This window comes from Pararge aegeria, chromosome 12 (assembly GCF_905163445.1).
Source record: "Pararge aegeria chromosome 12, ilParAegt1.1, whole genome shotgun sequence".
Taxonomy (NCBI): Eukaryota; Metazoa; Arthropoda; class Insecta; order Lepidoptera; family Nymphalidae; genus Pararge; species Pararge aegeria.
Genome location: NC_053191.1, coordinates 1,137,703 through 1,159,432, shown reverse-complemented (window position 1 = coordinate 1,159,432; position 21,730 = coordinate 1,137,703). Strand labels below are relative to the sequence as shown.

The 21,730-nt window shown below is 35.1% G+C and overlaps 2 protein-coding genes across 3 annotated transcripts in view; both read left to right on the top strand.

The window, feature by feature from the left end:
- Positions 1-867, top strand: part of LOC120628009 (nose resistant to fluoxetine protein 6-like) — a 43,899-nt gene extending 43,032 nt beyond the window's left edge. Inside the window, exon 12 of the mRNA XM_039896186.1 lies at positions 216-867. Within this exon, the coding sequence (XP_039752120.1) occupies positions 216-323 (108 nt within the window). The 3' untranslated portion in view covers positions 324-867. The remainder of the gene's footprint in view (positions 1-215) is intronic.
- A 4,900-nt stretch (positions 868-5,767) lies between these two features.
- LOC120628026 overlaps positions 5,768-21,730 on the top strand; it is a 28,328-nt gene continuing 12,365 nt past the window's right edge. The window contains exons 1-4 of one of the 2 annotated variants that reach the window (XM_039896210.1): positions 5,768-6,082; positions 16,248-16,310; positions 18,714-18,880; positions 21,409-21,529. In XM_039896210.1, the coding sequence (XP_039752144.1) occupies positions 5,909-6,082; positions 16,248-16,310; positions 18,714-18,880; positions 21,409-21,529 (525 nt within the window). In that variant the 5' untranslated portion in view covers positions 5,768-5,908. Of the gene's footprint in view, positions 6,083-10,072; positions 10,181-16,247; positions 16,311-18,713; positions 18,881-21,408; positions 21,530-21,730 lie in introns of those variants that run through there. The other variant, XM_039896211.1, reaches the window with a different exon arrangement.

Sequence of the window (21,730 nt, the reverse complement as noted above, 5' to 3'; positions counted from 1 at the left end):
AGTCTAAGATGGTAGCGGGCTAACCTGTTGGGGATAATGGTAGTCATACCCCTTACCGGTTTCTACGCGACATCGCACCGAAACCTGCAGCGCCCTGTTCAGCCAACGTTAAGTGTATTAAATTAAAGGTTTTTAATAATTAAAAGGTTCTCCTCCGGGAGTAAGAAAAAAAAGTTTTTTTTTTTCAGTATTAATCGGATTTTTTTTCGTTTCAGGGAGGACACTCTTTAGTATCCATATTCATGACGTATGTGACGTCGTTTCCGCTGTACGTTTTCGTCGAGCTGCCAACACAAAAGTTTTTACAAACCGTATTTATGTGATACATTGTATTCTAAAATCTTAAGTAAGTGGCTCAAAGGGGCTAGAACTCAAAACTGTAAAACGGTGTACGGGTAATAGAGTGGTGGAAACCAAAGGCCTTCGCGCATTCGTTGACTCAACACCGTTTCAACCCCTTTTTATCACGCTGGTAGGTATATGCATTTACCCTTTCGGAAATTAGTGAATAAAGTTCATTTCTGGAAGGGTATGTGGAACTCGAATCATTGGTCTAGTGGTTAGCGTGTTTAACTACGGACCCCGAGGACCAAGGTTCGAGTTAAAGAATTTTAAGTCCCAGCCCGGAGTCAGGGAATTGTCGGTGTCAACCCCCGTGTCTCGGAGAGCACGCGAAGCTGTTGAACCTGGTTCTTAATAACTATCTTATGAAAATAGTCGCTATAGCCCACCAACCCACATTGGAGTAGCGTCGTGGGTCTCCACTCTTAAACCGTCGCGTGTCCAGCTCGCAGCAATGAGACGTAAATAGGCTGCAGATGATGATAACGATGATGAGGAGCCGAAGATCTGTTTGGTGTGGAGTAGATAGTATTGTAGAAATTATAAATTATAACAAACAGATTCTCCTGCTTTTCGCGAAGTATAGCAGATTAAACTTAACTTTCATAATATACTTATCATAGATTTCCGCAAAGTAACGCCTGCTTCTATCTAATTCCTTTTATGGCATCTACTTGCACTATGCCTAACTTGCCATAAACCCTGTGCACGCCATGGTTCACTGGCTGGTGGTTACGAGTGGGCAACGCTTTGTCCACTCGTCGTCCAGTATCTACTCAGTTTTTACAACAACCTACTTTATGTCGGAGAGATTAGGTCAAGTTTTCCATGCTCTTATTTAAGTCGTGTAATAATGGCGTCAAGTCGATATGGTGTGCGAAGGCCTTAATAGCGTTAATGTAAATACATTAAATAATAATAACTATTCCTAATTTAATTAAGCTTAAGAAAAGTGCGAGTCAAACTAAAGCACTGAGGGTTCCGTACCGAAAGTATAATTATTTACTGGGTTAAATGGTATCACTTTCAAAACGAACAGACAGACAGTTGTTGGAAACATCGGCAATCGGTCACGGTCACAAAGTCACTGTTTTGTATTGCTATCTTGATATTAGCAATATCAAAACGCTTTTACTTTGAACTTTATTTACTGGGTACATAACAAGAACTGGGTAGGTACTTAGTATTTATTGTAGATTTTATATAAAAGCTATTCTTCAGGAGTGAGAAAGTTATTTATTTAGAACAATTCTTAAAGCTATGTTTGCATACAGGCATTTCAAGGTAACCCTTACCATACAATTCCGTATAAATGTTATCGCTAGATAATTATGCTACATTCTATAACTTACAAAAGTAATTTTTTTTTTTACCATTAAATTAAGAGCATACAGCCATTTTTTTATGCAGTGCAAAAACAGTGAAAACGCCCCGCGCACGTCTCACTTTACACCCGCGAAATGTTGCTAGTTAATCAAAGAAGATTACTAGGAATATATTAACCTTTTTTAATTGATTTTAACTAGGAAACTCATATAACCTAACTTGTCTATGGTTCTTGCCACAAGGTTTGTTATTTTTATAGAAGAAAAACTGAATTTATATTTATTTTAATCTGTCAAGTGTCAGTTTACGAGTCCCCTAAACTTTACGATCTGCTGAATCGGTGTTGTAACTTTAAACGGCGCCGAACGTCGTTAGACATCACATAAGAGTTCGTGAAACGTTTTTTGTTCTCTAGGAATCATCTAAATCACTAGGTATCCGATTTACGCGATTTCTTGGTTTAGTGAAAACGGGCATAAGTGTCTTTTATGCGTGAAAAATCAGCAGTTCTTGCCTACTTCGCATATATATCATAATATCAAGACGGGATTTGTAAACATTTACGAAAGTTACCACAGTAAATAAGATCGAATGTATCTTGTTTCATAGCTGGTTTTTATCCGTTCATATACAGCCTGCGTTACTGTTTTATAAAATAAAAATCAGTCGTAAGTAGTGGTTAAGTACATTCAGATTCAAACTTTATGATTTCTCAAACTTCGCGATGCGCTCTATTCAATTAAACTATACCTATCCCTATCCCTATCCCTACTAATATTATAAATGTCAATGTAAGTTTGTTTGTTACGCTTTCACGCAAAAACTATCTAACCGATCCTTTTGAAACTTTGTACACATATTCTTGGAAGTGTTAGAAGTAATATAGGATACGTACGTACGTATTTTTATCCGACTTTCCTCGGTTCCTTTGTGAGAAGGGATGAAAGTGTTTGATAGAGGTTATACTATGTATTTAATTTTGCCCAAACTTTGTGTAGATCTGATGAATGTGGTTGGAGATAGAGGACAGAACTCCTCAGCGGACGACAGCAAACCCCTCATTAAAGTCTTAGCGATACTGAATACTTTAATTTTTTTTAGAACTATAACCAAATTGAATGCCAAATCAAAAAATAAAATCAAACGCAGACGAAGTCGCGGGCAACAGCTAGTATTCTATAAGATAGAATATAGTTTAATTGAATAATATTTCGGAGAGTGTGCTCGAGAACTGTTTGATCTTTTACCCCCACCTTTTTACCATCGAACCGCGAGGCACCGTAAGGATCTGCATCCCAACGTGGTCGATACACCTCGGACGCGTACGAAGCGCTTTGCATCTTTGTTTGTGATTCGCACCGTAAGGATCTGGGACGCCCTGCTAGCTTCGATTTTCCCCAGTACCTACAGTATGAGTACCTTCAAATCAAGGATAGGCATCTTCTAGGCAAGCGCGCTTCACTTTAGGCTGCATCATTACTTACCATCAGTTTTGATTGCAGTCAAGCGCTCGTCTACAAAACATTTAAAAAAAAACTGCCTATTCAGCTATAATCGCAGCTTACTTCCTAGATGACATAGAGTTTGAATCGGAATGTATACAATAAACAGCTTTAAAACAGGATGCATATTTATTAGGCCTAAACGTCAGACTGCCTAAAATACCTATAATAGGATATTTATGTTTCCTTATTAAAAAAAGGAACATCGACCTTTTCTCCTTTTTCATTTGTTGATATATTTTTAACTGTGATATTCTACTTTACTGTTCAATTCAAAGAATTAGCTTAAGTAATTTAAGAAGAATTAGCTTTAAGTATTTTATTTAATAAATTTTCTACAATCAATCTACCGTTTTTTTATTTGTCATTTCTTTGTTGGTTTGTTTATTACGATAGTAACATACCTATTTGACCAACGGTTTATTTACTGTGTTCTGCGGAACCAAAGCACCGCACTTGTTATGTATTTAAAATATTTAGTGGTATTTGTTTATTTTACAAGACTACACTTACAACTTTAATATTAAAATTTGAATTTGAATTTGAATTTAGGTAAAAAGTTATAGAACCACTAAGAGCCGAGCGGAGCGGACCTAGGCGTTCCCTATAGCCCGTCGAAAAGGAAAGACAATTATATGTCACTAGATAATAATTACCATATACCTAGGTCAAAATGCATTTAAAAAACCAGATTAGGTTAGATTCAGCGAACGAAAAAAGCATAGAAGCATTTCTCGTACTCAAAAATAGCGTAACGGAAACTATCCCGTGGTGGGAGGGGCTTATAAACTGTACCGCAAACGAATCTAGTTGACTCGCGACATTCGTGCGTAGTGGCGGCTAAACGAATTGCGTAAAACTAGATTTTAATAATTCAAAATGCCTTCATGTGTTGTGAAATGGTGTCGAAATCATACGGATCATCACCACAACTATCCTTGTGGAATAACTTTTCACGCGTAAGTACACCGATAACTATACTAAAATCTAAATAATTACAATTACGTATTATCCTTACGGATGGTGTTATGCCATATGTAGTTAACTACATATGGCATAACACCATTGAAAAGTTATTCCACTATCCTTGTGGTGATGATCCGTATGATTTCGACACCATTTCACAACATATGAAGGCATTTTGAATTATTAAAATCTATTTTTACGCAATTCGTTTAGCCGCCACTACGCACGAATGTCGCGAGTCAACTAGATTCGTTTGCGGTACAGTTTATAAGCCCCTCCCACCACGGGATAGTTTCCGTTACGCTATTTTTGAGTACGAGAAATGCTTCTATGCTTTTTTCGTTCACTGCCAATTTCTCTCCGTACGCGACGTATCGCCTGTGCTCACGCACACACACGCCTCAAGCTTGTAGTAGTGTACCTATCGTAGCGCGCTTATATGAAGATTTGCCTCTGTTCCGTTTTTCCTCTGTGCGTTTATCATGTATCTATAATAAAAACAGAGATTTAAGTCCATACCTATTGTTTCTTCTACCTAGTACGCCATCATTATTGTCACTTTACAGATTCAACACCACGATCAAACAAGTTAGTTTTATTTACAATAATAAGAACCATACCATTCATCACTTGACACAAAATTCACTACTTGACTACATTAAAACTAGGTAGATGTCCGTTAGCGAGACACTGGCCACTTGCGTCGTACGATTTATTAGACACTGAGTAGTGAGTACTGAGTACTGACCCGCGCAATACTTAAATATTATGACGTAGCGTGGACAAAAATATTTTATTTATTTAGAAAATAGTAGTTTTTTTTATATTCAATTAAATAATATCTACTGAAATTCATATACAGTATTGTTTTTTTTTCGACTTTTTAGTTGTTGCTTTTGGTTTTCCTTAGTGGCAAGTGATGATGCAAAATAAGATGGTAGCGGGCTAAACCGTAAGGATAATGCAGTTTTATCAAATCTCATTATCGCCTTGTCATGTGTTCAATAAAAAAAAAAATAGTTTTCTTATCGGTAACCACACTTAAAAAGTGTTACTTAAATTAATATTAAAGAAAAAAAAGTAGTGCATAAATAAAAAATAAAAAAAATTATAATTGCAAATTAATAAAAAATGCTATGCAATAGCTTTACCGCGGGAGACACCGAGTGCCACACGTATTTTTTATTTTAAAAATTATCACACACATTATCACACTGGACAAAGAACAAATTCGGTAATCTTAAACAATACACATACATTCCTTTAAAACGATTGATGAATCGTTAGTAATTATTAATTTATTTTATTCTTTGTCATGTGCCCATATTAACTTAATTGTAAATTTTCTATTTATTAATTGTATTATTTCATAATAGTAATTAATCTTATTGTAACTGTCAATATCTCAATTATAAAATACTAAATGTATATATCAATATTACAATCCAATTCAATGAATTATTATATTTTTAACTATGGATATAGTCTGTGAATTGTCTGTTACATTAAATATGGCAATTTAAAGAACTAGAACCCAGAGCTGGAAAGAATAATAATTTATTAAACTAAGTATGGCAGCCAATGTCACTGTCAAGTGTCAAAAGGTATCAACTATCAAACAAATGCGACAGCCGACATTTAGTTTTTTTTTATGACGTGCATGCTGATTACACAAATGCAATATTGGAATTTTTAGTGTTAAAGATAAAAAGAAAAGAGTTTCGAAGCAGCTGTGACTAATTTCAGTAAGAAGAGAGATGGTACTGTGAAAAATGGGTAACCATAACACCCACGAAAAAGGTTTCTCTGACGGTGGAAGTGGTGCCAGTACCCCCCGAGGGTCAACTAGAGGTGCTCGATCGGGCTCCAGCGGCGAACTGCAAGGCCACCAGGAAAAGAATGAAAACCAAACAACCTCTCTAGTACCTATAGAAAAACTCGGCAAGGTAAGGTTATATTTTCATTACTGTATAGTCAGAACTTAATGATTAAGCCGCTAATGATAAAACTTACATATTATAAAAGGCTGCGATCCACGGCTGTAAATAGATTGAAGAAAAACATCGGAAATTGTAAAAATTGCGTCAGTCGGCCGAAAATCCATTCTGGATTCTGGAATGTAGTTTCTATCAATACAAATATTCATTGTATTTATTTTGTTTGGCCTTGAATGTGATTAATTTTTCGTCACTGATAAGTAAAGTAAACATTATAAAACTGAAAAAGTCACAAGTTCTTTTGTAAAGAAAGATACTGATGGATCCAATAAACAGTAGATTTTATTTCTTTGTACTGTGCTGTAAATCTAGTTTGAGTCACAGTGGCAGTTTGTTCACCCTGCATGAGTTGTTTGTTGATTTAGGATTTATGTTATTTGGATATTTTATGCTGTGTCATTGCTAAAGGAGAAGTGTCATGGAAATAATCTGTTTTAAAATAAGTACTAAGAGTTTTTGTGTACTGCCAACTTATGTATTTTTTTCATGTTAGTGTATACAACTATCAGGCATATGATGCACATAGAAGGTAACTTTGATACAAACATTACATAAAAAATATGTATATATAGTAATGAGATGATGGTGATAACTACATTAGCGGTCCCTGGTCTAAGGAATGGACGCCAATTATTTTATATAACAATGTGCTATGAAATATTCACTGATACATGTATACAACTGTTGTGTTCTCTGGTGGAAAATAGATATTATATTACTATTCCAGTAAGATGTGTTGGAGTGATAGCTTAATTATTGGAGCCTCTCTTTCAGGGAGACAGAGTTTATTGTGTTTGTAGAGTGATCTCTCACTTTTCAGAGTTAAAATTAAGTGCACATACTTAATTTTAACAATTAAAATATTACTTTGCTTAAAAATTACTTCTGCTTGCTAAACAGTGAAGGAAAACATTGTGAGGAAATCTGCACACCTGAGAGTTCTACATAACAATCTCAAAGGTGTGTGGAGTGTACCAATCTGTAATTGGCCAGCGTGGTGGTCTAGGGCCTTACTTTTGAGAAGGGACCTGTGGTCCATAGTGGATTAGTATTGAAAATGATGCGTTGATGGTTTGAAATCTTTAAAATGCTTCTTATTTTGAGGTCACAAAAAAATTTAATATTCAAACCAATTGGCACAGTTTGCAGCAACCCTGCTTTCTGAGCCCAAGGCCGTGGGTTCAATTCCCACTACTGGAAAATGTTTTTGTGATGAACATGAATGTTTTTCAGTGTCTGGGTGTTTATCTGTATATTATAAGTATTTATGTGTATTATATTCATAGAAAAATATTCATCAGCTATCTTAGTACCCATAACACAAGTTACACTTAATTTGGGTCTAGGTGGCGATGTGTGTATTGTCATAGTAAATATTTCATTTATTTATTTATTTATAAACCACAAATTTCTTCATTGTAATGCGCAATGCATTACAATGAAGAAACAAACTAAAGGAAGGAAAAAATCAACTTAGAATGGTCATGGCAATGGTTCTACATGTATGCTAAATTTAAATTAATGATTGTATGAGTCTATGTGCATAGTGTTTTAACTGCTTGCAGAGTTGACACAGATAATTTTATCAGTGTTTTTACCTACACTTGGAGGAATATATCAATTTTTATAAATTTAAAATGCATATAGAAATTTTTGGAACCAACAGGATTTGAACCTGTGACTCTCTGGCAATCGCGGCCTGAGCGTAAGAAAATTATAACAAAAAAAAAGTGTGCCATCTCTTGTTTCAAACGTGTCTCATTGTAATATGGACCTTTGAAAAAGTAGATCGAAACTGCAACGTTTCCTACTAGATGACGCTACAGTCGCTATAAGACTGATGTGAAAGGCATATACTAATTTCGGCATCGACGGTAGGAGAGCCGTAGCTTAATTGGAGAAAGCGCTCAGGCCGCGATTGCCAGAGAGTCGCAGGTTCAAATCCTGTTGGTTCCGAAAATATTTATATGCATTTTAAATTTATAAAAATTGACACAGATAATTGAATTAAAATGAGATCCAGTCACAGCTAGTAAACCTTTGCAACACAAACAAACAAATTGATTCAAATGCCTTGTTTGCCAAGTTTGTAAAATTGAAAAAGAAATTATGCACAAACAAACTGAGGGCTTACCTTAGTTTAAAGCAGTATTATTTGAAATAATATATTTATATGACATACCTTGACCTTCCTGGAAATATAACAGAGAATGGCACTACTGCAATCACCTTACTGTCTGCCCAGTTTAGTGATAAAGTGCAAATTCTCCCATTTAGAGAGGTCTTTTACTCGGCAGTGGACTGTTTTAAGCTATTGAAGAATGCACAGAATGAGAGCAATTATGATTTGGGGTTTATGTACGGTAGAAGTATCACCACTGGTGATATTTCTGCTTTACATAAATCTCTTCTAATACTGCAACCATGGGATCTATGTAGCTGAATAATTCCAATTTTTTTTTTTAATTAATTTAATTTTCTATTTAATGTTGCGTATTGTGTCAATTTGCAGGCACATTTTAGGCATATTTCATGTATATTTCATATTTAATTTTTATGTTGCACTAGCGTACCCAGCCCGCTTCGCCGGGCTAGATTTTGCTATATTTTATTTAAACAATAAATTTACATCATTCAATTTTTAATTTTACTCTCATAATATATTTAATCATTTATTTCGCTCCGTATTCATTCTCTTCTCGAGCGGGTGAAGATCATTATCTACACGCATGTACACCCAACAATAGAATATCATCATAGTAAATAAAAGCTGTATTTGACAGTTCAAAAATAGCAGTGCTCCGATCGTCACCAAAGTTTACAGGATTACTCGCCATGTCAAGGTCAAGGTTAAGGTCCGGAGATTCCCTGAAAGTTTCATTGACATCGGTCCAGCCGTTTCGGAGCCTATACGGACCATACCCACACACTTTCTCTTTTATATATATAGATAGATATAATCCAGATGCAATTATGAGCAGTTACATCAAATGTTGTCTTAAGTTAGTCAGAGTTCAGAAATTGCACGGCAGGAAATCTAAGAAATTTATAATCAAATGAAAATAGAGTTTGTTTTTATTGGATTTGTTTCAAATGCTTAAACTAAATTAAATTTACTATTTGAACTTGGAGTGACTTTCATATTCTCTTGTAAATATTATGAACCTCGCATTTTATTTATCTTGGACAGTATAGCGAAATCTTAAGCTAGACACACATCTATTAGAATTCCAGTATTGGGCACAGGCGCCTCTCTCACATAAGAGAGGGGATTAGAGCACAGACTCATCACAATGCTCCCATGTGGGTAAGCTGTAATGACGATTATCACAAGGTAATACCTAGTTATTTATCAAATTTTGATATCTATACGTATCTGACAGGTACCGATACTCAGACTTATTTAAATAAGTGTAAACAATGTTGAGATGTCTTTTTATTAAAATACTAGGGTCTTTTGCGACATCGCCCGCGTATCGTGTTCTGATAAGATTCCGCTATCCTACAAATTTACCTTGCCCCACGGCTAAGACTAGCCCGTTTTTGCTTTTTTTTGCTTTCTCAAAAATGTTGCTGTCTAAGTACCTAAAATGCCCCCAAATGTTTACCTGCGTGCCAATAGTTCCCCACCCCTGGCTTATACCGGAATTATATTACCGTCTCCGATAAACATAATCACATGACTCCTCTGTGATTTGTGTTTACAATACGTTCAATCAAAAGCAATTCAGTGCATTTCAAATCCGTACGCCATACGGGCTTTATCTATGAACAAATTCAGTGATTTTTAATTCGAAATAACTCGGGTGACAATCTTATCGGGAATCTGGAGATAAGTCTCGTTTTGAATCGTGCTTATTTGATCATCAATTGTCAAAGACGTATCGTGTGTGTAAATCAGTTATTTAGTTTCATCCACTTAGTGTTATCCATTTATCTATGGAGCGTGTAGTGATAGTGGCCAAAGATTTACGGTTTTCAATTGTTGGTATACAAAAGAATAAAGTGAAGCCGAAAAAAGCACTAAAAGTTAAAACCTGTTGCAAGGTAATCCATATAGTTATTTTACAATATTACTTTTCATTAGAGTTCGTTCGTTCGTTGTACGCCATCAAAAATAGAAGTATATAATATACAAGCTGTTGCCCGCGACGTTGTCCGCGTTTGTTTTTGTTTTTAAAGCATATTTAAAGTTGGGTATTCTTGTAAAAAAAAAAAATTATATATAATAGTTTCTCGTTTTTAAAAATAACTTTTTCAATGAAGTGTGAAAATATAAGAGAATATAATATAAAAGAATTAATAGTGTGATACTAATATAACCCACTTCTGTTTTCACCAGTAATTTAATAAATTGCTTTCTGAGCCTATTGGGTACATACAAACAAAAAATATTAAACCCTGATAATTTGTGTGTAGGTACCGATGACGGAATGCGAAAAACATTTTTTCTTTTTAAATTACTAGCCGTTCACGCGGATTTTTCCGTTTTCCTATTTTTGCGGTAAAAAATCTTTGCTAAAACCCAAAGCAAACTCCTCTAGCTCAATGTGAAATTCAATACAAAATAATTTTTCATTACCAACAGACATACTTATTATTAAGATTTATTTGGGTTGCCATTAGAATAACCATGTGAGTTCTTTCTAAAAAACATTTCTATACATTTGTGTATTTTAGTTTTCAAGATATTAGCAAGAAAAGCATAAAATTTTATTTTACAATAATATCTAGACCACTGAGCGCGAGTTATAGCAAAGATCTGCATCCTTACGTCGTTGATATCGCTAGGACTCTTACAAAACACTTCCTCGTATAAGAAATCCACTTTGCAAATATTTTAAATGCCCGTCAGGTTAAAGTGTGAAAGTGTTTTCAAGGACAGCGAACTATAATTTCGCCTGCATCGACATTTTATTCAAGTTTAAAACAATTCATTACCGTAAATGTGACAATTTACAGCTTATGATTAATAAAACAATGATTAGGTAGCTTAGCATTACATAGGTTCGTTCTCGACCAATAAGAAATACTAATGTCGTAAAAGTCACTTACCTTCAGGTGGAAAATCGATAATAAATCACTTTTGATATTTATGAACGCTGTTGTGTAAATAATAAAAGATAAACAAAACTTCAATCTTGATACACAAGGATTTATATTAAATAGCTTTAATTTAAATCAATCCAATAAATCTAAGCTGTCGAAGATGATTTACGATAGGGTGACTATAGAATATGTAAGGACCCACTTGTACTTACGGTACGCTAACTTTACTTAGCGAGTGGAAATCGTTTCGAGAGCCAATTTTAGTCTGCGTACGTATAATCATGCAATATGTACACGAACGTATATCGAAAATAAGTAAATAGAAATAATGTAACAACTATGTCTATTTAACAGATGGTAGTTATAGATAAGTCAAATTTTCTAAACTCATGGCTTTTCGCGTGTACCTGAAATTCAAATGGTGATTAAACGTCGGAGATAAACGTTTAAACAACGTTTGTATTTTAGTTTAGTTTTATTATTTCTTTCTACCTCACGTCTCATCGCGCCGTTTTTCAAACAGAGCTAGGACCCAACTTGAATTACAAACTGCATCGTCGGTAACAAGACTTCTCTCGATATTTTCCTCACTGTCTCAGAGGTGCTATCTACGATCAAATTTAGTCACAAAACCAATGTCGTTAACAATCTGAAACATGTTACAATTTTTAACCGTATTCCATAAAGGAGGTTATCAATTTGACTTAGTATATTATTCTTCTTTAGTGATGTTACGAATGTAGTACGATAATGATCTAGTTATTTTACGAATCTAAGACTATACAAACACGACAAAGCGAATCTTCTATTTAATCATAATTTAATGTTGTGGAATCGGTGGTCCGGTGGATCAGAGATCGAGAATGGAACTCCTCGACTGGCTTAAGCCAAACACTTGCAATTAATGTCTCGTTTAAAACAATTTAAAATAAACAGTAACTGAAATGAATACAGAAGCCTTAGTAGAAGGTACACAGCAAAATACTATTTATCAAAAATACATGAAATCACTTTCTTCTACACAATAAACTTTTAAATATATAATATTATTTTAGTATGATTAGCTATTGTTGTAGTAGTATTGTTGCCAGGCATGTGCAGCCAATTTTATGTCTGAAACCCTACGGTCTCGCCCACAACACATCTTAGTATTATCGTATTTGTATCTGCCCCCCTATTCTGCTACTGTTCTGTCATGTTTTAACCGTTGGTGATTATTACCGGTCCAGAACAGGGAAAAGATTTACTCTCAGAATGAGAAAGATTTAGGCTGCAGTCAACGACGCTGGTAAAGTGCGAAATGGTCTTCACATGCCTATCAAAAACAATACGGAGAATTCTCAGGTAAGCAGGATTCTCACGATGTTTTCCGTTACCGTTAAAGTAAGTTTATTGCGAATATAACTCTGAAAGGTTGCCTTTCCTGAAAGGCTAAAGTTTAACCACTCTTCATTTCAATACAAACTTACTCATCTTCAAAGTATAATAATACGAAGTAAATCATGCATTCTGTATTAAGACAACCGTATAGCAATTTTTAGGAAAAATTATTGAATCGGGATACAGTTGTGAGATGAACAAACAAATACCCATTTAAAAGACTCATAGTAGACACATACTTAGACGATAAGTAAATTCAATCTAAGATTTGATGCGTGTCATATCATTGCATGAACAATCTGATCTTATCGTTAAGCAATAAACTTATTTAGAACTTGCAGTCAATAAAGAGAATTCCCCTTACACTTGAGTTATCGAATGACATTATTAAAATTTTACTATTACGGTTATGACAAAAATTATATAAACATGTATCTTCACTTCTTATGTTATTTATACTAGCAAAGTCCCGCTAAATCCTATATTTTACTCTCAAATTGTTATTGTTCGATTCAATGGTAGACTCACTACAAAAAGACAGACTTGACGTTTCAAAAGTGCCCATAGAGTAAACCTGCCCTTGAAATAAATGAATTTTAAATTTGGAATTTGAATTCAAAGCAAGTTATCATCATCGTGCTTCAACCTGTGGTCGTCGTTCTGTTGGGCATAAAGGTCCTGCTATTCATAAGTATATTTGTTAATATTATGCAAAAATGACAATAATGCGTTGCTCGGTGCAGCTGCCCGGCACCGGTCTGTAAAATTTATGCCAGTTTTCGCCAGTTCAAGTGGTTATACCGCTAGCTATAGCCTTTTTCGTCGATTAGTTAACCAACTTTATCCCTATTCCCCTTATATATTATAGAAACAATACAACTAACGCGATTATTTTCCGGAAGATTTGAGTATTCTGTAAGAAGCTAGGCTAAATTAATGTTGACAAGCAACGGGAAAAACCCGATTTATCAACATGACCAACTTCAGTGTGTTAATGAACCTAATAATAAAAGGCTAGAAACTCACGCGATTTAATGCGGCTTGGCGGGCAATATATAAATTCAAAAAATTCAAATTCATTTATTTCAAGTAGGCCTACTTTATAAGCACTTTTGAAACGTCAAGTATGTATGTTTGTAGTGACTCTACCACCGGTATTTACCTGACTGCACTAAAAAGGATTGTAATTTTTTCACGGTCTATGTTTGTAAACATTTCTGTATGTATGCGTTTCTTCTTCTCTCTTAACTTCATAATGCCTGAACGGATTTGGAACTATGATGACTAAAATCTTCTTGAAAAAAACTCAACATGGCGGCTGAATGGCGCTATTTTGAAATTTGAAAATGCGTGCAGCGGACTGAGGTTTAAATATTTACTTTATTTATAATTTAGGTTTTCATGTTTCCCTTGATGTATTGTTGAGTTTATATGTTTTGGTTGTATACGGCTTGGTCACCCTAGTGGCTTAGTAGCAATCAGTTATGATTAATTACAGCCAACTTATTCCGGTATTAATTTCTTTTATCGGTCAGATTTGGGTATAAATGATTATACGTGACGTATACATGTCCTTATTTAGGGTTCCGTACCCAAAGGGTAAATCTGGACCCTATTGCTAACTCCTTTGTCCGTCCGTCTGTCAGTCTGTCACTGTGATAGTTAGACAGTTGAAGTTTTCACTGATAATGTATTTCTGTTGCAAATTAATATTAAAGGCGAGGTGCGGTACAACAGACATGATTTTTTTGCCGTATTTATATATAGTTGTACGGAAACCTTCGTCCGCGAGTCTGACTCGCAGTTTCGCCAGTTTTTTTTTTTAAATACATACTACTAGACCAACGAGGCGTTGATGTCCTAGTATAAACCCTATATAAAAGTTGCAAGCAATTAAGTCAACACCTTAGTATAATTTAAATAAAGATTGGAAAAAAAAACAATTTTTAATACTGACCCCGCTTCGTCGCCTTTATCATATCAACCCATTACCGTCCCACTACAGGGCACGGGGCTATAGCCCTAGTCCACCACGCTGGCCCAGTGCGGATTGGTGGACTCCACACACCTTTGGAGAACTTTACAGATCATTATGGATAACTTTTAGGCATTCAGGTTTCCTCACGATGTTTTCCTCCACCGTTGAAGCAGGTGATATTTTAATTACTTAAAACGCACATAACTTTAGGAAAGTTCCTGCTGGGATTGGAACTCGGCCCCCGGAAGTGAAGTCGAGCTCCCACCCACTCAGTGGCGGTACTAACATAGAAGCCGAAAAGCCAGGCTTTTATTGAAAATCGAAATTTTTAATTATAACTCGCGTGTGGACCATAATCGTAGTGTTTTTCAAAGATGAGTTGTTGGTACATAAACAACTGCCTTATATTGGCCATGTGATGAGTCGAATTAGTCCTATATGTAACTGGGCTTGCTCTTATTCAAGACCCTAGGAACGCCCCTGCACCCACTGGACTATTATCGTTACACAACCCGGTCACCTTAGCTATTTTCAAAACGAAAGACTGAGAATTTACTAGAATGTCGAATGAGTATGTCAACACTTGAAAAATTATTGTAAAATACCCACTCATTAGGCGCCAGTCATTAAAGCAATTGCTTCAATGATGGGAAAACGGTGTATGTGTCCTCTAGCTCACATTGCATATTGCTGACGATCCCAACGTAATAAGCTGTGATAGCCCAGCGGGTAAGACTTCCGCATCCCTTTCGGGTGTACCAAGATCGATCCCCGAAAAGTACCACTAACTTTTCGGAGTTATGTGTGTTTAATAGTTTCTTAAATATAGTTCGACGGGTACATACTACGATAATATTATGGGATTTGTCGATATTTCGACACTGATAGTTATATGTATGAAGATGGGCCACTGTTAATTATCCTGCTGATAATACAAATTAATTTAATTTTATCAAATTATTCACATTTCGTAACTAGTTATATTTTTTAAACATTTTTAAATACGAAAATATTTCCTTTGTATTATTATTAATCGAACGATGCTATATTATATAGGCTGTACATCGGTTTACCTTGGCGCGTGAAAAAAAGCCGTCGTGCCATTTTCCGTTATTAATATTTTGTTAATGTTTACAATGTCCAGTTTAAATTGAAAACTAGAGCAATAGGAGAAGATTTAACTCCGCCGGAAATATTAATCGAGGCAATTGCTTTAGCAGTGAAGAAAGGCGAATTGTGAGAAAACCTGCATGCCTGAGAGTTCTCCTTAATGTTCCCGGAGGCGTTCGAAGTCAAGAGTCTGGGCTAGTGTGGTGAACTACGGCCTAAGCACTTAAGAAACCCGTGCCCTGTAAAGGGCAAGAGGTTTATAATTATTATCATTACTAACAGCCTCGAAGGTTTAGTGGCTAGCATTTTCCACTTTGGATGACGAGGTCCTTAGTTCGATTCACTGACAGGCCAACAGATATTGTGTTTCCGTCCATAAACTTATTTTTATCGTATATAGGTCTATACAGATACTAGTGGAACCCAGCGCCATCTGTAGGGCTGATTTGTGAATCTAAACCATGCAGGGTGCCACCCAAACGCATACCAAAAAAATTCATTCAAATCGGTCCAGCCGTTTAGGAGGAGTTCAGTGACATACACACGCACACAAGAATTATATATATAGAGATTATTTATTGTTTGTTTTGTCCACAGCTGCTCGCGCAACGTTCCCAGAAGGAAGATGGAATTAATGGCGTCACAGAAAACTGTTTTACAGTAAGTGAATCATTATAATGGATAGAAGCAGGCGTTACTTTGCGGAAATCCATGATATATTATTAAAATTAAGCTTAATTTGACTTCAAAATTCAAAATTAATTTATTTCAAGTAGGCCTAATATAAGCACTTTTGAAACGTCAAGTCTGTCTGTTTGTATTGACTACCACCGGTTCGGAGGGCAGATTCCACTGAGAAGAAGCCGGCAAGAAACTCAGCAGTTGCTCTTTTCCAACATCAACAAAATTCAAAATTCAAAATTCATTTATTTCAAGTAGGCCTAATATAAGCACTTTTAAAACGTCAAGTCTGTCTGTTTGTAGTGACTACCACCGGTTAGGAGGGCAGATTCCACTGAGAAGAAGCCGGCAAGAAACTCAGCAGTTGCTCTTTTCCAACATCAACAATTTACATTTTACATTTTAACATTCATTTTCTACCTTGTGAGAGATGAAAGCGGAGCTGATGCTTCCAAGCAACCTTGTCATTAAGAAATTCATCAATTGCATAGTAACCTCGCTGTAATCAATGTAACTTATGCATTGGTAGGTCCAAAATTACCTTAGGAGTCATATTATAAAAGCGTATACTGAATCCCGCTAATGACTTTACAATTAATCATTGTAAAGTCAAATTATTAATAGTCTATGATGTGTCGTGCCAATAAAAAGTTTTCCGACTCAGCTTAATGTTGCGGATACTAATTATCTGTATAAAATGTTAAATAATTACAATTACATACTAAAAAAAAAACAAAAAGCAATAAAATTTTGTAATGGTAAAGAAAATAAAATTCATTTCAATATGATTTTTATGATGTCTCGGTGTGATAGGTATGTGTCTCTTAAATTCTTGGCTAATGTATACTAACAACTTGCAATTGCGTTTACTAAAAAAGCGATAAACATTATTAACTTGTTAGTGAGTCCGAATTAGAAGGCGTTTGTAAAAACAAGTGCCAAATAGTGAAGCCTTCACTGTGGGAGGTTGGAACTAATTGTTTTAGCACGTCTCCGTGAGAACTACAAAGAAATAAATGATAAGAACAGAGAGCGGCGAAGTGCAGAAAATTCTATATCCATATCGGCCGACGTATGACGATAAAAATTATCATGTTTTAATCAAATAACCAAACCATACCAGTATGGTAATATGGTCCTATACTTAGCTGGTTTAATTATAGTCATTGAATTAAGCACATAAAGAATCTTCATTCAGCCTGTGCACGATAGACCCCCGCAGCGCAAGGTCGTAGCCAGAGACGCCGCTAATGAGTAAGTGAGCGCTCTCGACCAATCAGGATCGAGTATTCTTAATAGAGAAAACGTAATTTTAATTCTTTAGCTAATAACTTTCTGAGAGAAAATCTAACTGGAAATAAACTGTTTATAAATTTATGTTTCAGGTTTAGGTATCTGACTAGGATATATGCCTATACAGCGTAGAAAGTATATCTTAGTGTTAATATTTAAAGTAATAGAGCATAGAATCGTTTTGTTGGAAAACTTGAAATAATAATCTTTTTTTAAAATGTAATAATTAAGTAAACTCATTACTTGGAAATACTAATGTCCAAGTAATGAGTTTCCTTAATTTTAGCGTTCTAGTTTTGGTTCTGTATAAATACTAGAAGTTTGGATTTATGTAAATGTCCAGAAATAAAAAATCCATTGAAAATATTTCCTTATGCTACGCGAGAATCAGGAGAATCTGTAGGGTGTTATTTAAAATTTCTTCTAACAAATATTCATTGTAAAGTCATCATGTCCTAGGAGAATGGTATATCAAGGAATTCCGCAATCCCTGCTTCTATGGAATAATAATAATTTTATTATTGCATATAAGTAGTAATTACTGAAAAAGAGGGCATATTATATTAATTTCGGCACTGCTGGTATGAGAGCAGTAGCTTAGTCGTAAAGCGTTCAGGCCGCGTTTGCCAGAGAGTCGCAGGTTCAAATCATGTCGGTTCAATAACAATAAATACCCAAATTGCCGCTGGATATAAAACCCGGTATCCACTTATCCGTTTTTCTGATTTAGTTTTTGATTATTACTGTTTTTAATTATTCTGCCATATAATAGTGTATAAATGAAGAATTATTATTATTATTATTATCATTTAATGATTCTTAACGATGCTTAATTTAAAAAAAAAACTTTTAATTTCAAAAAAAACAAAAATCCACCCTCCGCTTACGGGGCTTTTGAATGCCCAAGCAACCGGCAGTCATGGCTCCAGAGTGAGGAACCTCCTAACAATACGCGCCGTTACAAGGACTACTGCCTTCTGTATTCGACCCTTGATCGAACAACCAGGCGAAAGCGTCTTAAGATGTTATTATTATTATAAAACCGGACGAAGGGAAGTCGTAAAAATTATCATCGCACGCCGTTTCCAGAAATACCTGTTCCCGATGTACCCGGAGCTGGCGCGTCAGTTCTACACCTACATACACAAAAGTGGGAAATGCAAGAACAAGCACATCCCCGTGTCGACGTTCAAGCAGCAGTGCGAGAGGATCCTGGGCATGCTGGACGACAACATCATCATCGACACCTACGTCAGGTACTATAAAAAAAATATATATATATATATATATAAATAATTAAATTGTTCCATAAAAATTACAACATTTATAGTAGGTTTGCCCACTGATGCCTAAACTAAGTATCCAAAATTCCAAAAAGTTCAATATTCATTTATTTAAAGTAGACCTAATATAAGCACTTTTGAAACGTCAAGTATGTCTGTTTTTAGAGACTCTACCGCCGTCATATTGATATAAATCAATCAATCAATCAAAATACTTTATTGCACACAAGAAAAAAAAAAATAAAAGAGACAAAAACAACCAAGGTACAAGTCAATTAAATTTGTTTAACAAAGGCGGTAATATATACTCGTATTATAGTCATCAGCGCTCTCCCCTTCACATGAACGAAGTTACTGTACATTAACAAAGTAGTTGAAGTAACAAATTTAAAAACTAAGTTTTTGTTTAGGAACATGCATTAAGTGTGTCGTGTAAAAAATCGGGTTTGTATATGTGTGTGTGAGTGTGTGTGTGTGCGTGTGTTTTTAAGGTTTTATAATGTTTACTTTAGAATAAGTAATAGACATAATATGGCCTTGATGTACAGCAAATAATTAACTTTGAATGATTTAAAATGGAATTTGCAGGTATATAATAAATCTTATTTATAGAACTATTTATTTGGGTTTGGGTTATTATAGGTTTAATATATAATCATAGGAATGTCACCATCTTTTGATTGTACCCGTGTTTTGATAGTTATGATAATAAAGCTTAATTTTCATAATACCGGATGTTTGGTGCATCGTGTGCCAAATCGAATCTGATGATTGGAGGGGTCTTTGGCTATCTCTTCAGCCCTCGTAAAAAAATCTTGCTCAAACGGTTTTTTTTATACTGATTTTAAATTGTTTTTTTAAAAATTGTAAAAATTCTACATTTAAATTTTAATAAAAAATAAAGTTGTTAAGTATTAATTAATTTTCTTTTTAATCTTTAATTTGTAACGTTTTACGCTTCTTTTGAAACTAGAATTACACGCCAGCAACATCTAGTTTTTGTTTTACAGCCCCGCAAAGTTTTTTTTACGTAAAAAAATAAGCTTGAACGTCAACTTTCGGTTTTAATAAAAAAAAAACTAAAAGTGATCATGTTCTTCCAATTTTTTTAAAACATCTCTGGACTGTCCCCTTTCTAATGGTGTGCAATATGCCATGAAAAGTAATTAGTAACATCACTAATTTTCAAATTTTCTAAACTTAGTCACAATTTTCTAATATTCAACAGATGAAAGAAAAACAAGTTTTTGCGTAAATAAAACTCACAAGCAGGTAAAATTTTTAAATTTCGTAGGTTTTACTTGAAATAAAAATAATACATTGCATTTGAAACATTTATTTCATAATTTTTACAAATTCTGCTCAAATTGTTCACCCCTGTTTCGAATGCAGGCCCGACATCTTTGACGTATTGTTACAGTTGTAGTCCGAAGCCGTATTTCGTTCTTAATTGTACCGAAGGCCGCTTCTATGCGTTGTATTAGTACCTCCCTCGTTGGGACTTCTGTGGCGTATACTAGCTCTTTGGCACGTCCCCAGACATAAAAATCTAACGGAGTTAAGTCTGGGGAACGTGGAGGCCATGCATGCATTTCGCTTCACTAGAGTGAAAAAACTATTTTTGCCTGTTTAAACGAACAACGGGCGTATAACTTTATGAAAGAGACAGAAAATGTCATCTGCCTTGTGAATTGTGAGTGTTATTTACGCAAACCCTTGTTTTTCTTTCACCTGTTGAATATTAGAAAATTGCGACCAAGTTTAGAAAATTTGAAAATTAGTGATGTTACTAATTACTTTTCATGGCATATTGCACACCATTAGAAAGGGGACAGTCCAGAGATGTTTTAAAAAAATTGGAAGAACATGATCACTTTTAGTTTTTTTTTTATTAAAACCGAAAGTTGACGTTCAAGCTTATTTTTTTACGTAAAAAAAACTTTGCGGGGCTGTAAAACAAAAACTAGATGTTGCTGGCGTGTAATTCTAGTTTCAAAAGAAGCGTAAAACGTTACAAATTAAAGATTAAAAAGAAAATTAATTAATACTTAACAACTTTATTTTTTATTAAAATTTAAATGTAGAATTTTTACAATTTTTAAAAAAACAATTTAAAATCAGTATAAAAAAAACCGTTTGAGCAAGATTTTTTTACGAGGGCTGAAGAGATAGCCAAAGACCCCTCCAATCATCAGATTCGATTTGGCACACGATGCACCAAACATCCTGTATATCATGGAATTCCGAGCCCTGCTAAAATGTAAATATTTTCATGAAATGTACGCAAACAGATCTTCCACAATGAATAGTCAGAATCACATGTACGACTTCTCAAACTTCATACGTTTTATTCAGAAGAAAAGACGAGAAGCGTTCTGGGGTCCTAAGGCATATCCCAGTAACTAGTAAGGGTCCTCAGAACTACTTTCCTCGCTTCTTGACTGGTATTACTTTAAAGCTAACAGTGTTATCTGGTGATAAGATGTAGTTTTGTTCGACAGGATGTTCAGCTCGGATCCAGAAGAAGGTGTGGTGACACCAGACGATTTGAGGAGTCTTCTGTTTATAAGTTATAAGCTGTCAATGGACCACTACCCAGAGGGGCCGCAGACGTGCCTCATGGTACGTATCTTAGACATAGAGCCATCATGAGTGTCATCCCAATAGCGGGTATTACTCGTCGCCATTCCAGCACCTTGAGACTCCCAACGTCCATCGGTTCTCCAGGGCTATGTGCCCCTTCCATTTCCACTTTAGCTTCGTAACTCGTTGAGCTATGTCGGTAACTCTAGTTCTTCTGCGGATCTCCAGCTATCTAATTTG